The sequence below is a fragment of the Aphelocoma coerulescens genome, chromosome 1 (assembly GCF_041296385.1).
Source record: "Aphelocoma coerulescens isolate FSJ_1873_10779 chromosome 1, UR_Acoe_1.0, whole genome shotgun sequence".
Taxonomy (NCBI): Eukaryota; Metazoa; Chordata; class Aves; order Passeriformes; family Corvidae; genus Aphelocoma; species Aphelocoma coerulescens.
This window is the reverse complement of record NC_091013.1, coordinates 50,013,665-50,028,538: the sequence shown is the minus strand read 5'-3', so window position 1 is coordinate 50,028,538 and position 14,874 is coordinate 50,013,665. Positions and strand designations below refer to the sequence as shown.

At 41.1% G+C, this 14,874-nt stretch overlaps 1 protein-coding gene across 3 annotated transcripts in view; it reads left to right on the top strand.

Annotated features, from left to right (window-relative positions):
• The first annotated feature begins 321 nt into the window (after positions 1-321).
• The window catches only part of SLAIN1 (SLAIN motif family member 1), a 50,533-nt gene continuing 35,980 nt past the window's right edge, over positions 322-14,874 (top strand). For 2 of the 3 annotated variants that reach the window (XM_069008577.1, XM_069008583.1), the window contains exons 1-2: positions 490-1,009; positions 4,121-4,260. In XM_069008577.1, the coding sequence (XP_068864678.1) occupies positions 558-1,009; positions 4,121-4,260 (592 nt within the window). In that variant the 5' untranslated portion in view covers positions 490-557. Of the gene's footprint in view, positions 1,010-4,120; positions 4,261-14,874 lie in introns of all 3 variants that reach the window. The other variant, XM_069008586.1, reaches the window with a different exon arrangement.

The window sequence follows — 14,874 nt, the reverse complement described above, 5'->3', positions numbered from 1 at the left end:
CAAACGGCGGCTTTTGGCTGAATTAGCTCCTTTCAAGCCCAACAAAGGCTCTATTTGTGATTCCCATTCCCCTCACAGTCTCAATCTGCATAATTACAACCCTGACACCACCAGGCTCTAATTACACGGCTCACGAGAGGCGCGGCGCCCTGGGCCGGATCCAGCCCGCGGGCGGGGCGGGGAGGGGCGGGACGCGCTGGGGTGCAGTGGGGGAAAGGCACTTTTGTTTAAACACCCGGGGCTCCCCTCGGCGGTGCCCCCCGCCGCCCTTCCCCGGGGCTGGATAGCGGGGGCACCGGGTGGCTCTTTGTTCCTACTGAGCGCGTGTGCGCGGCGCTCGGGCTGCCGGAGTGGGAGGGGATCCCGCCCTCGCCGCCGTTAACGGGAGGCGCAGGAGCAGCGGCGGAGCGGGGCCGGGCGGGCGGCACAGCGGCGCAGGGCCGGGCCGCCGGCGCTGCGAGCGGCGCTCCCCGGCGCTCCCGCCTTCCCCGGGCGCCGGGCGCTGCCCTCCGGCGGCGCGGCGGAGCAGGTGCCGGCGGCGGCAGCGGGCCGGCAGGATGGAGGCTGCCTTGCTGAAGCCGGCGATGATGGCGGAGGTGAAAGGGAGCGGCGCTGGCTCTGCCGTCAGCGCCGAGCTGGAGGTGAAGAAGCTCCAGGAGCTGGTGCGGAAGCTGGAGAAGCAGAACGAGCAGCTCCGGAGCCGCGCCGCCGCCGCCGCGGTGGCCACCGGCCCGCCCAGCCCGCACCTGCTGCTCGCTCCACCGCCGGCCTCGGGCGGGCTGCGCCCCGCCAGCCCCCCCATCGCGGGCCCGCCGTGCATGCCCAGCCCGGTGCCCACCCTGCTGTGCCCGCCGGAGCCCCTCGCCTACTTCAAGCCCTCGCCCGGGCCGCCGGCGACGGGCGGCGGCGGGCAGGAAGGCGGCGGCGGTCCGGGGGCGGCAGCCACGGTGCTGGACGAGGTGGCGGTGCTGGAGCTGGAGGACGGCTGCGGAGAGGACGAGGATACATGGTACATGCGGCTCGGCCCTGCCCTGTCCCCCGCCCCGCGGGTCGGTCGTCCCCGGCCGGGTCTCTTGCAGCGATCTACCGGCTCTGATTAGCATTAGCCCCCCAATCCACTTGATCTCCCTGCTTAGACTGAAATCTGCTTGTTTTTTTCGGTTTTTTTTTTTTTTTTTTTTTTTTTTTTTTTTTTTTTTCTTTCTCCACTCCCCCTCCAAACCGTGCCGCCCTGCCGAGGGAAGGGCCCCGTGTGCGGGACGCGGCTCTGATCGGGGCTTCACCGCCCGGCTCGCCCGGGGCATCGCGGCGTCCGTGGGGAACAGTGCTCGTTTTACACCCCGAGGAAGATCGTTCAGATCTCAGCCTAGTTTCAGCCTCGTGTTTACATAAGGAATTAAAAATAGCGGAATTTCGTTGCGGGAAAGCCTTGATCTGAGCAGCGCTGCCTCGTCATGCTAAAATCTCTGCCAAATTGTCTCCCATCTTCAGGGATTTGGGAGGGCTTTTGTCTTCTAGACGTTGATCTAAATTGTGTATCTTAGGCGCCCACGTAGCTCCAAAAGGCACGGCAGGGTGCTAGTAAATGGAATAAATGGGAAATGAATAGCGAATGAATAAAGCAAAAAATAAAATCGACATGGACGAATGGTTACAGTCTCGTAAAAACAAACAGAAGGGGAGGTTGCAAGGTAGAGATATCAGTAGAGCTAGCGCCTCAAAACCTGTTTCAGCAACGTGGACGAACATTGTAGGGACAGTGCTGGAATACTATCTTGGCTGTATAACCATGTGGAACGTCATTGAGGCTCAATTGTTTTGAAGTGTCAGTAGCAATATATAGATTACCTTTATTTAAATAATATCTGTAGAGTACCTGTTTTAAGCTTCCATGTAGCTTTATTTTTTATGAGGTTAGTTTTTGAATCAAGCTGAAGTTAATGTCAGATGAAAATAAAATGCAGTATAAAGAAGCTGAGATGTGTTCAAACATCCTTCATTTTGGTAGAAGATAAGGTGTTCAAAAATCAGTCTAAATGTTAGAAAAGTTTCTGGTTGTTGTGTGTGCTTCATGGTATGCAATACTGTGTTTCTGAAAGTGGCTTTGGAGAATCACGTACAAATCGTGTGGAAATTTTTGTCAACGTTGCTTCATTGTGTATGTGGTTGGTGTGTGCAGGACTGGTTTGGGCTTGTCAGTCCAGACTTAAGCAAATTTTGCATTGTTTCCAACTCTTAGCTTTCCTAGCATTAAGGAATATCAAATTTGTTTGATACTGCCCTCTTAAACAAAATGCTTTCCTTGTTTATGTTTTAGGGTGGTAGTCAGTCATCCGTCGTTGCATTATGTGCTGTAGTAAAATTTCCAGTTTGATTTTCTCCGTGGGAGCAATCCTAGATTTGGGTGCCAGAATTTACCTTTATGTTGCACATGTATGTGTCCACAGGCAGAATTTCATGACAGGGATTTCTTAACAAATTTCTTCCACTAAGAGTGAGTTGTTTTAGCTGTTGTTTCTTATTTCAAGGATAAATCTCTGTCATTGTCCATGAAAGGTCAGGCGTGTGATGCCAGTTGCTTGGGGCTTTTTTGTAATCTCAGTCTTTAAAGCAAACTGCTATCTGGAAAGGCAAAGCCTTCAGTGTATATGCTAGTTGTTGATTAGTAATTTTAGGCCTTAAATACCTTTGGTTTTTTGTGTTTTACTTTTTTGTTGTTGTTTTGTTGTTGTTTTGTTTTGTTAACTGCAGTTACAAAAAACCCCAAAACCAACTAACCCTGTGGAACTGTAGACAAGTCAAACTACTTCGTAGTGTTCAGCTTTTTACAGGAAGGTCTGATCATCAATCATATGTTTAGCTTTCGAAGCACTTCTGCAGGTTAACAGGAAGCCTGAAAGCTTTTCTTTCCTTTGCTTTTTGGTTTTCTCAGTATCACTTTTTAAATGTGTGGTCAGGCACCGCAGGAAGTCTGGGGAAATGAGTCCTCAGAGCAATTCAATAGTTGATCTCTGCTAGGATTGCCAAGAGAGATAGATAGCAATCACAGTGAGGATATTTATTCCGTGTGAACTGAATTGACAGTGCTGATTGACTTCAAAGGCAAAAAAACTCCGTGGAGCAGACACTGGAGAGGGGTTGCTCTGATGGGACTTGGGTAGCTCTTGAGGCAAAACCATGAAGGTGAAAGGTTGCTGCTACCTGTTAATGACCCCCTGAGGGGCAAAATCCTGTTCAGTTTTTGGTCTTGCCTTTCACCCCTGCTTTGTGCAGGCCAAATCCCTATGCAGTCGGTGGAGTGTTTTTCTGGTGCCTTGAGAATCTGCCTCTGGCTGTCCCTAGCCGCGTGTCTTGGAGGTGGTCAGGGCAGGGAGCTACGAGTCACCTCCAGCAGACAAGAATAGTTTGCTTCCTGGAAGATTTGCACTCTCCCAGGTGAATTTGCATCTGCTGTGCCTGCTAATCTGCCACAGTGACAGCAGCAACCCAGGTCTCAGCCTCAAGAGTTCTCCCAAAAAATCTGCTTTGAAACCTGGTTTCCTAACGTGCAACTTATCAGTTGCCAACTCTTGTCTGAGAATAATGCACGTACATTAGATTTTCTTGCATATGTGGGTTTTTTTTCTTTTCTGCTGGTATTGAGTATTGAAAATGGATTTTCATTGTTTCTCATCAAATGTTTTTTAATCATTATAAATATGACTTGAACAACAGCTGGTTCATCTGGGTGAAGATAAAATCAGATACTGAAATTATGTAGATTTCCAGTGAAGAGAAGTATAGGAAAAACCAAGAGCACCTTTGGTGTGTGTATAGCACCTAACACATTTCAGCTTTGGGCAGTGCTGAAATTCAGACAGTGGAAGATTTTAGTGTGACATCTACTTGAACTTTGGACATGCCGTACTGGTAGAGTTAATATTTTGCCACTTTTCTGAGGAGGGAAGAAAGAAAACTAATGTAAACTCTTCTATTTCAGAATGTATTTTTTTTATTAGATATCTTCTTACAGGGCTTTGTATGTTATGAATTATTAGTGAGCTAATAGGAAAGTGAGCTTACGAAAGCAAGCTTTCAAGTGCTGTGTATCTTGCTGATACTTCTGTGTATTTTGGTTAAGGTTGTACGTCTTGCCTACCAAGACTCACACTCCTCCAGAGAAATCACTGAGTCCTCTGCAGTGGTGCAGGCGTGTTCTGGATCATCCTACTCCAGAGATAGAAGCTGCAAAACGTTCCCTATGCTTTAGATTGGAGCAAGGTAATACTGTTTTGTTCATTTCTTGTTAGGAGGTTGTCATTTTTGGTCTGGTGTCCCACTCTTTGGTGTTTTCACAATTTAGCAGACTTTACACATGGCAGACATGCATTTTCTTCATATGTGTGCAAGTCTTCCTTTGTTACATAAATGCTAACAAATGTTTGAACTTTTTCTTTTCTGATCATTCAGTTTTTAAAGTATTTGCCTCCTTTGTTATCTTTTTTCTTTTGCACAACTTGTTCTAACTTCGGTTTTCATCCATGGCTTAAAATAGAGGACCTCCTGGCAAGGAAATATTGGTGCTAACTTTACTATTGGCATATCTGTTGAGGTTTGAAGAAGGGTGCTTTTCGTTTTTTGTAAAGTCAAATTTATCATGGGCTACAAATCTTTAAAGGCATATTTATCAACATCTAATGTAGTGTCAGTACTTTGCTAAGTATAGCACACACCAAAAAGAGGTGTAACTTGACTGTAGTGCTGTTTTGTTGGCCTCTGGGTAATCTCAGGTACTGGAATCCATCTGATGGCTGTTTAGTGCCAGCAACTTGAAGAGTTATCTCTGTGTGCACTGACTTTTGTTTTAAGTAAATACCAGACAGCAGTCTTCTTACTTTCTTACCATCTGGGGTCTCATTAAGATTGTATTAAGTGTTGTTGAGGAAAGCAATTAAGGGAGGATATTAAGGTTTATAACTCACAAGGAAAGAAGAAGAAAATGAACAATAAAGGAAGAGAACAGAAGAAGGAGTAAAGCTAATGACAGCATGAAAATATGGCTGTATGAGTTAGCTACAGCTGTCATTAAGAGAGATTGAGTATGTTCCTGTATGCTTTGGAGGATATGGGTAGCTGTGGATAAGTCTTACCCAAAATCAGGCTTTTAACTGAATCAGGCTCTGAAGGCATCTGCCTCATTGCATTGACTATAAAAGATGCTACAATGATTATTGCTCTAGAAATACTTAGTTGAACTTACTTGCCTCAAGTTACATGGGCCAAGCTATGGTTCCTATATTTGTAGTCATGCCATCTAGTTTTAGGGTGGACTTTGCCTTGTTAATTGGGTATCTGAGTTCAGGTGTCTGTAGAGTGAGCTGAGTATCGTGCTTGACCATCTATGGAAGCTCTGTCTGTAGAGTCAGGGGAGCTGCTCAGGTGACAAGGTGTAGGTGTTGACTGTAGAATGAATTTAGTAGCTCTCTTGAGTCCACTGACAGTAATGGGTGCTTGGCACTCAGTCCCATGTGCTCACCTGAGGGTACATCTGTGGGGTTGTTCATCCAACAGTGGAGAGCAGTCTTGTGTAGAAGCTCTGTTTAGATTGCCCCACATAGGTATTCAGTGCTATTTGAGATGGCCTGTTACCCTGGTTTCTATTCAGGACAGATGCAGACCTTCCAAAGGTCCTGTGCTTCTACTGTCCTTTAATGATATCTTGGCCTCCCCAGAGGCCTCTCAGGTGGGCAGGCACATCTGAGTATGGACAATTGAGTCAAGCCTGTAATGTCAGTGGAGAAAAGCAAGAGAACTGCATGACCTGTGTTTTTTTCCCTTACAAGGGTTTATTTAAATTGAATAGGAAATAAAGGTTTCAAATTTAAGTCACTCTAGGGTTATCAGTTGAGTTTCTCTCTCTGCAGAAGTCACAGCAAGTGACATATGTCACTGAGTTATGTTGACAATGAGTTAGTCTGATCCATATGTTCTACTCATGGCAATTGGCTCATGAATTTCCTGAGGTCTGTAGGAAGTTTCTGAGAAATTATATGCCATAAATAAAACCTATTATAGGAGCAGTATGTTCAGGGAGGGAATAGACTTGTGTTTATACTGCAGCAATTCTTTGGTAAAATTGCTTTAATTAATAATTCAGTGAAGACTTGATTAACACTCGTATGTCTAAGTATTTTCTTTTAGCACCTGTACCTTTACAAGTAATACATAATAAGCAAATGTCATCCTTCTTACTCTTAAATTTTTAGACGTTGATTTCACAATATTTATTTATTCCTTAGTTTTTCAACCAGATGTGAGACTTTTGTAAGAATCTAATAATTTGGTTTTCGAAGTACAGCAAACTTTCTGTAACCTGACTTTCTTGTGTTTTGTTTTGCAGTGCACTCAATCAGTAATATACATGTATAAATATATACACATAATTCATCCAGATTTTATAAGTGACTTAGTAAGAATGGCGTTCTTCTTTTCTGGTACTAAAGTTTCAAACTTAGTACTTGTAAGTCAAATGGTGTTTTCCCCTTTTAGCCATATGCCTTGCAAGGGCATTTTCAATATATTTTGAAATCTAGTTGTGCCTCTTCCTGCTTGGTCCTGAATCAATGGTTAGCACTGAAGTACTTGAGAACTATGAAATGCATAGTCAAAAAACATTTATAGTGTACCAGAGTGTGATTTCTGAAATGGCTTATTGGTAGAATTTGCTTAGTGCATGGTGCATTAGCCAAAAATTAAACCAGTTTAGTTGTCTTAGGTCTTTAGACACCATAGTGCACATGGAAATAAAAAGCAGCAAAAATTGATTTTTGATGCTAAGTCAGCATATCTGAATAAGTTCATGCACAGAGAAGAGCTGTGAACCAAAACAAGTAAAAGTTTTGCCAGTCTATTTTTGAGTTGTAACAAATTCCTGTTCTCTTACTAAGATTTTGAATCCTGCCCTCATTTATTCCTGCTTGTGTGAATTTTTCTTACTACACTAAATCCTGATTTTCATAAAAGTTTTCATTTGTTTTTTGAAATATCTCAGCATTAGGGTATCTCATAACAAGGCTAACTGCCAAAGCAGTCCAAGGCAATAAAATAGTCCAATGGGTACTTGGTCTTTCAGGCCAGAAAATCACTTGAATTGGGTGTATTTTCTTCTCACTTTGCTGCACTCACCAGCCTGTTTCATTTTCTAGTGAAAATGATTGTGTTGAGTATTTCATGGTGGACGTTAAGAATTCTTCTTGGCATAAATCCTTAAGGTTTATTATAAGCACGGAGGTGGTCTCCAGCAGGTGGTTCTTCTGTGAACCGCTGTGGGAACTTGGGCAAGCTTCTCAACATTCCTCTGGTCTACCGCTAAGTAGGTAAAGCTTTTATAATGTTTATAATGAACTAGGCTTATTACAAACCCTGTTTCTGTGGATTAAGCATGCTAGCTTTAAAGAGGATGAAAGTTAAATGCAACCTCCTATGGTAAGATCTTTGCTTGGAATCGTTCCTGTTTTCCGTGAACAGTTATGGTCTTGAGGTAATATTTGTTTGTTGTTTGTTTCAGTTGTTTTAGCTCAGTGGGCTGGTCTGGATCACATCTTTCTTCTTGCTCCTTGTCAGTTATCTTTTGTTTGAAACCTGTCTGGTTTGTTAGGCTTAACAGCAGTTCTCTCTCTATTGTAGGGTTAATTACCTTGCTGTGTGGATTTTAATCTTGCTGTCTATTTAATTTTTTTAGGTTAATTTAAATGAACAGGGCCACCTAACAGTCTTAATGGTGTGGTAGAGCCTCTTCTGTGTTTTCTTGGCAGTAGTTGAAGATATTAGGACATGTATTAAGTTCAGTGAGCAGAGAGATGTGACATGTAAGCTTCCTGGCTGATGTAGATGGGTATAACCCTTCTGAAACTGATGAGATAGTGGTGACTGACACCCTGGCTGAAGATACACTGCATAACTTCACCTCTGCAAAAAGCTCTGAAGCGGGTGGGTGGATAAACTGAGGACTTAAGAGGCTTAGGAAGGAGGAGCTCAGTCTGTAGGAGCTCAGCTTTTATGCAGGGCTTCAAAGCGTAACTCATCCAATTCTGCCTTCCAGAGAGGAATCTCCACTTGCTTGGGGAATATGAAATACTGGCTAGATTCAGAGTTTGGCTTAGATGAATTCTTATTCAGAAATACCATTTCAGATGTTTAGAAACAGTCGGCAACTGAAGTCTGTAGGTTTTGCAGTTGGCTGCAGTAGTTTAAAGAGTAAACTCTTGTTTCTTAAATTATTACTGTGCTTCAGGATGGATGCTGTTATATCATCTGTGGATGATAAGTTATGTTGTGATACAGATCCATTGCAATTTCTCTCCATTGCTTATGATTCCACAAAACAAAGATTGTCATTAGTGTTACTGTGCTGGATCCCATTGCAATAGCACTGTATTCTTTTTTTCTGTTAAAAAAAAATCTGGTAGGTTATAGCTGGTAGGACCCCAGGGAGGAGGTTTTACCTGGATGTGTAACTTGTGGCTTATGCAAGAAGAGGCAGTGTTCTGTCACCTTATTCTAACTCTCTTGCAATTTCTATGGGTTCATAGTGAAATAATGTAGTTTGGAGTCTTTAAGATATGGAATGCGCTTCGTCAACTGTTAAAAACCTCTGTCATAGGGAACTTCTTTGCTGTAGTCTGTTAACACCAGAAACAAACAGAAAGCGCTGTAAGTGAACAGAAGTTTTTATCTTGTATACTTGAGCTGGATCCAGTGCTGAACCAAGAGCTTCTTGCTCATATATAATGCAGGTTAGTTCTGTGTAAATTGCTTTTGAGGCAGGAAATAATAATGTGCAGAAGCTTGTGGATGATTGTTGTTTCCATCATAAATAAAATGTCTAAAACTCTAGAAAGAATAAAAAAGTGGCATGAGAGGTTTGGTTCCTTTTTGTGTATGTTTCTGATAATAAAAAATGATAAGCTGCCATAGCTCTTATCCACATCTTAGCACCTTTTGAGGAATGTGAGGTCTCGAAGGCCAGGCTGTTTAGGCATCTTCTGCTGCAGTACAGGCTTAGTGCTTGGAGTGCACCTATGCAGGCAGAGCAGTTACTTCCTAGTAGATTTCATTTATTTGAAGTAACTTGTTATAGCAGCTGCATAATTCCAAGCACTTCTTAGAGGTTTTACAAATGCTGATACCACTGGATTTTCTAGCACATCTGCTGAAGATTTTTGTATTTCAATTTGGAAGAACTCAGGTTTGATACTCTACTTGCATTTCAAACAGTATTTCTCTCTGCCGCTGTAACATTGCTACTCTGCAAGTACACTTGAAGATAGAAGTGTTTGGTTTAAAACCCTTATGGCAACAAATGCGTAGAAGATCAGACACTTTACTTTTGATGAACTTCAGAGATACCTGTTGCCTTTCTACTACAGCTCTTCAATATGATTTCTGCCTTTTTATTAAATTACATTATACATAGTATTTAAGAATTTAATTTCATATTTGGGGATTGATTGTTGTGCAGCTCATAATTATTTGCTTAGAATAGAGTTCTGGTTATCGTTACACTTGCAAGAGGAAGCTGAATTCTGAAATGTCTGTAGAGAGGTGATGTTAGGTCTTAGTTGAGAAAACACCTATCCCATTTTAGAGTGCTTTTTTTTAATCCATGCTGACTACTGAGCTGGCATTATCATCTCATCATGAGTGGTTAAACAGCTAGAAACACTTAAATTTCACCTGAGGATTTCAGTAGGCTGATTCTTATTTTAAATAACTTACACTCGCAATATAAGTTCAAAGACTGTAACGCAGTGTGTGTCTAAAAGCAGTAGAAGTAGCATCAATACTGTTCTATGCTAAAAGTACAGGCGCATTTAGTGTTACCCAGCAGAGTACTAATCACTGGGTTGGTTTCTGAAGTATGCAACTTCTTTCCTATATAGAAATTAAAAAGAAACCTAGGTTTTAATATTTGAGTTGAGGGCATTTGAAAGCTTATTATCCTCTGGAGGTATTTTTTCTATTGAAAGGAGTATCCTTTCAAAACTGGACTGTTCTGGATGCTGTCATTTCATTTTTGCTTCGTACAGTCTTATGTGTCTTGCTCACTGTTTGTTAGTCCCCACATTATTGTTACAGCTTTTGTCATTCATGTTGTCTTTCTTCCACGGTCTGTTTTTGATACTTGCAGAAGAGAGCTGGGAATAACATTTCAGAATGCAGACAAGTGTGATATGTAGAGGTAGCACTGCTTCTTGACTAAAAGATTTATTTCTGTATTTTCACTTTCAAGGAGTACTTTGGTTCTTGTCTTCATAATATTGCATCTTTTGGGAAGCTTTTGTTCACACTGTGATGTGTGTGTTTTTATGTATTTTTATGCCGTGATCCTTAAGTGTCTTCTGATTGGTTACTTCTGGGATATAGTCTACAGTCCTGTAAATGTGTCATGCAGTCCTTCTTGGCAACTGACCTTGGTTTTAATATATTAGAAGAAAATTGATTATTTGCACTTGCTTTCCTAAGTGTTCCACATTCAGCATCTCTGTTCACATTTCATGGAAATAAGATGTTTACATCGGTAATTTGCTTTTACCTACGGGTTTATGCAGCAGTTCTTGTAATAAAATTCTTTTGACTCTACTCAATAATGAAATGTAGTCAGTAAGCTCTAATCTGAATACTTATGGGGCACAGGCATTCACAGATTTTCTTGTTTTTTTTGGTTTTTTTTTATGTTGCAAGACAGAAGACGAGTTACTACAAATGATAGAGACATAGGAGTTTCTAAAAATAAAATTCCTGTGTGTTCTATTTTTTTTTTCCTTCGTGACATTCCTTTAAAATACTGTTCTCTTAATTTTACTTCTGAAATTGGGATATTCTTGTAAAATTTTTAATTACAGAAAATGTTTTCTTGGGGAATATTTACCCTTGGTGAGGTCACTAAGCCATTCTAAAAGTCTTTTGCTTGTGGGTTTACCAAACACAGTAATGGAATGCTTCATTGAAAGCTTCACACTTACAAAGTCTGAGGGGAAAAAAGTAGTAAAAGTATGCCTGTGGGACAAAAAAAAAAATCTTTGTCAGAAAAAAAAACTTACAATCTAGGTGGTTCCTGTTTTGAAAAAACATTTACAGCATTTAAAGACTATCTTTTTGGTAACTTTAAAGGAATTAAGTCACTGCAGTAAGTTCTTGAATGTTTTATACTATGATTGGAGTATTTGGCTCTGAGAGGTTATGAGGTAACAATTTTTAAATAATGTTGAGCTGGTAGCATAGGCATTTCTTTGTTTTACCTATGTTACGTATTTTTAAATCTATTCTGTTGTGTAACCAAAACTAAAGAGGTACGGGATCACGTTACTGGTGAATTTGGACCACCATTACCACTTCTACAATGTAAAGTACCTGTTAACCAAGTCTACACAGCTGGCTGAGCTCAGACTGGCCCCATTTCATAACACCAGAGAAATCTGTATGACAATACCATTTTGGGAGAGCTTTTTGCTTGAAAGTGGTGGCTGCTTGCTGAGCATAGTCAACCCTGTGTGCCCCTCTAATGCAGAGGGGGTCACTGCACTTGCAGTCTGACTTGGAATAAACAAGTCCTCCTGCTTTTGGGAAGAAGTCAGCTTCTTTGTATTCACTTGTCTTTTCCCATTAGGTAGTACCAAGTACAAGTGTTGGTTTTGCTGCCTGCCCTGTATTAATTCAGGGTGAGGGGACTTGAAGTGCACAATCCTAAAATGGTTACTCAGGGAGTTAGAGGTGAAGATACCCTCATGCAGTCAGAAAAATTCCTCTGTAAAAGTTGATGAGTTGTGTCCTCTGCTGCACAGGAGAGATCAGTTGCTTTTTCTTAGTTTTGTCTGCAGTTGATGGAGGACAGATTGTTTCTGAGTTAAGTACAATAAGGATTTGTAAGAGCTCTTTTTGATACTAAATGTTATGCGCAATTTCACTGAACATTAGTCATTTAAGTTAGGTATCTGTGAGAAACTATCTGTCCACTGATTCTGAAGAAGCCAAGGGCAGTCCACCCAACCATTCTTAAACAGTTGTGCGAACTGAGTCTGGAGATACTAATTTCTCTCCACTAATTAGAAAAAAACCTTGGAGTACTTAGCATCAGAAGGATTTAGATTATTACATAAAAAGCAATATTACTTTGTATTTTTAACAAGTTTTGAATACCCTCTGCATTTTGCAAGAGTAGCCCTGGTGCCTTTCATTCAGAGATGGTTTCTCACTGGCACTTCAATCATGGCACTTCAGACCTTGTTTGTAATCATTTGTTTAGAAGCTAAGCTCATTCTCCAAAATGAGGACACAGGATGCTTGGGGATTTTTTTGTGTTTTCACATACTAGTAGCTATCTGTATCTCTCTATGAAAGGCACAAAAATTTTGTGCCATATTCCAATTACTGGTGAAATGGTGTAAATTCTATTGTTGTGTTTGCTAGTCTTAAGTTAGATACATGGGATATTGCTTAGTGTTGCAGCTGTATCACAGAGGAACATCTGTATGATTGACTCTTCCTTGGAAATACGTTTTGTGTCTCAATTTCCATCTCCAGACATGGAGCTGTTTCTCTTGTGTCTGACTGTAACCTTGTTGTTGACTGACCCAACCTTGTTGTTGGGTCTCAGGTATTTATGAGAATTCATAGAACATGTAGTGGTCCAGATTTATTCCACCTAATCTTAGTCTCATGGCTAAAAAATAAATAGTTTAGGGTTCAATCACTTTGACTGTGATTCATTGGTCTTAGGGTGCTAAGCATAATTGGACATGCTTTTGCATCCTTGAGGTATCTAGGTGGGCAGATGGGTATGACACAGGATCTGCACAATAGCCTCACTTAACTGGACTAGCTGGAGCACCTAAAATGTCATTACATTCTGGTTTTAGATGGCTGAATCATGCCCTTGCTGTTTTGTGCTGAAGGATGGGTTCTGCTCCAGACTGTAGGTGCTTAAATGAGGCTGTCTGCAAGTAGACCCTTCTGTGTGTATGTGTGCATTGTTTTGTCTTTTCTGTTTAGAATTGCTTTTGACATGTGAGAAAATTCAATATGCACTTTATATTAATGCTGTCATGTCATAGAAAAGTTATCAGCACACAAGAAAGTCAGTGCAAGATCACTCACATGGTAAAAGTGTGCTACTGCAAGTTGACTTTAAGTAGTATTAGCTACTTGCCGCTTCATTTCAAATCACTTCAAAATCATGTAGAGATTTGTGTCAGAAGTTACAGTAAGCTCTTAGGGCTAGAGACTTTTTAATAAAAGAGTAGAGTAGTAAGTCTGTAGAATTTGCATCTGACTGATACCATATGCTTTTTAATTATTATTTTGTTTTATTTTAAAGTTAGTTGGCACTTGATGTATTTGTGGCTTTTGTTTTTGCCAATTTTTTCTTCATAACATGTTTGAAGTCAGTTGTAGGTGCAGGGCAGGGTTTTGTGGCCTGTGGTGTGGGTGATAGCAACTGAGTCATCTGTTGTGTTGTTGCCTTCCGCTACAGAGGACTTGACTCAGCATCCTAACATCCTAATGTCCTTTCTTCCTAAAAGTCCACCATGTCCTTCAGGCAGCTCAGTGGAATGCTAGCAAACCTTCTCCGTGTTCTTTGTTCCTTCTTCCTAGCCCATAAGAAAGGCAGGGTACAGAATGGTTTGCAGGCCAGGATGAAGTAGGGCAAAGTGGAGTGACAGAATCTTGGCTTCAGCCTGTTCCTTCATGGTGTCATCAGTTTTCTTTTTTGTCATTTCTGCTTCATGTATTGCAGTTGTATAGACAGTGTTCAGACTGCCTCATGGTTGTTTCTTGCTGTCTTTTGAAACACTGGGTGTGAAATAACTTCACTATAGTCACAAACGGATCTTTATTTATAAATAAAAAAACAAATCTCAATTTGTAAGTAAGCACAGATGTGCTGCTTGTGTTGGACATAGTCCAAAAAAGATGTTACTTGTTTTTTATGTGGGTGCTGATAAATCTGGTATAATTATTTGGAAGAAATAAAATGTTTCTTTATAGAGAAGCTTGAAGAAACATTTCAAACTATATTGTGCAAGCCTGTTTCTGCTTACTGTGGACATGACAGGTTCTGGTGACAGAAACACTTAAAAGGTGCTGCGGAGTACCTTTTATCCTGAACAGTAAGACGGGCAGAAGGATGTTGCAGCAGTGTAATGGTTGTACTGATGGTGCTTCTGCAATTTGTGTGCTTTTGACTACTGTTTGTGTGCTATTCTCATGGTTTCCCTGTTGTACCATGCTCTTGGGTGATACTACACTCTTCTCTCCTCCTCTGCCAGCTTATACCTGTTGTTTGTTAGTGAGGAGCAAAGAATGCCTTTTTGTTGAATGCTTTTAGAGTTCTTGGTGCAGTGTAGGTACATCTGGAAGGTACTCACAAGGCAAAGTTTACTTAAGGAGTCTCCCTTGATACCTGAAATCACCGCAGGGAAGCTTAAATGTAGGAATGTGCTCTGAGTTAGTGTCAGGAGCCATTGGTCTTTCTCAAGGGAATCTGAAGAGGCTGATCTGCTTAGCTTAAAAACTGTTGCAGAAGCCCTAACCCCCATGGCAGTAATGATAATGGTATATATATATCAAACATCTATGTGTCACTTTACCCATTTTTCTAGTTGTAATTTTTTGGTTAGTGCTTCTTAATTAAACTCAAGGTTGATGTTGAACCTTAATTCTGTGTGAGAATATATATTCTGAATATGTTACTGTATTTGGCAGTGAATTAAACCTCTATTACAACTTTCCTTAATCATAAACTTTCATGAATTTTTTCCTATTAGGTGTTTTAGAAGTATGAAAAATCTGTTTCACAGTAGCTTTTGTTTTTTAAGTGTTTTGTACCTTTTCTCT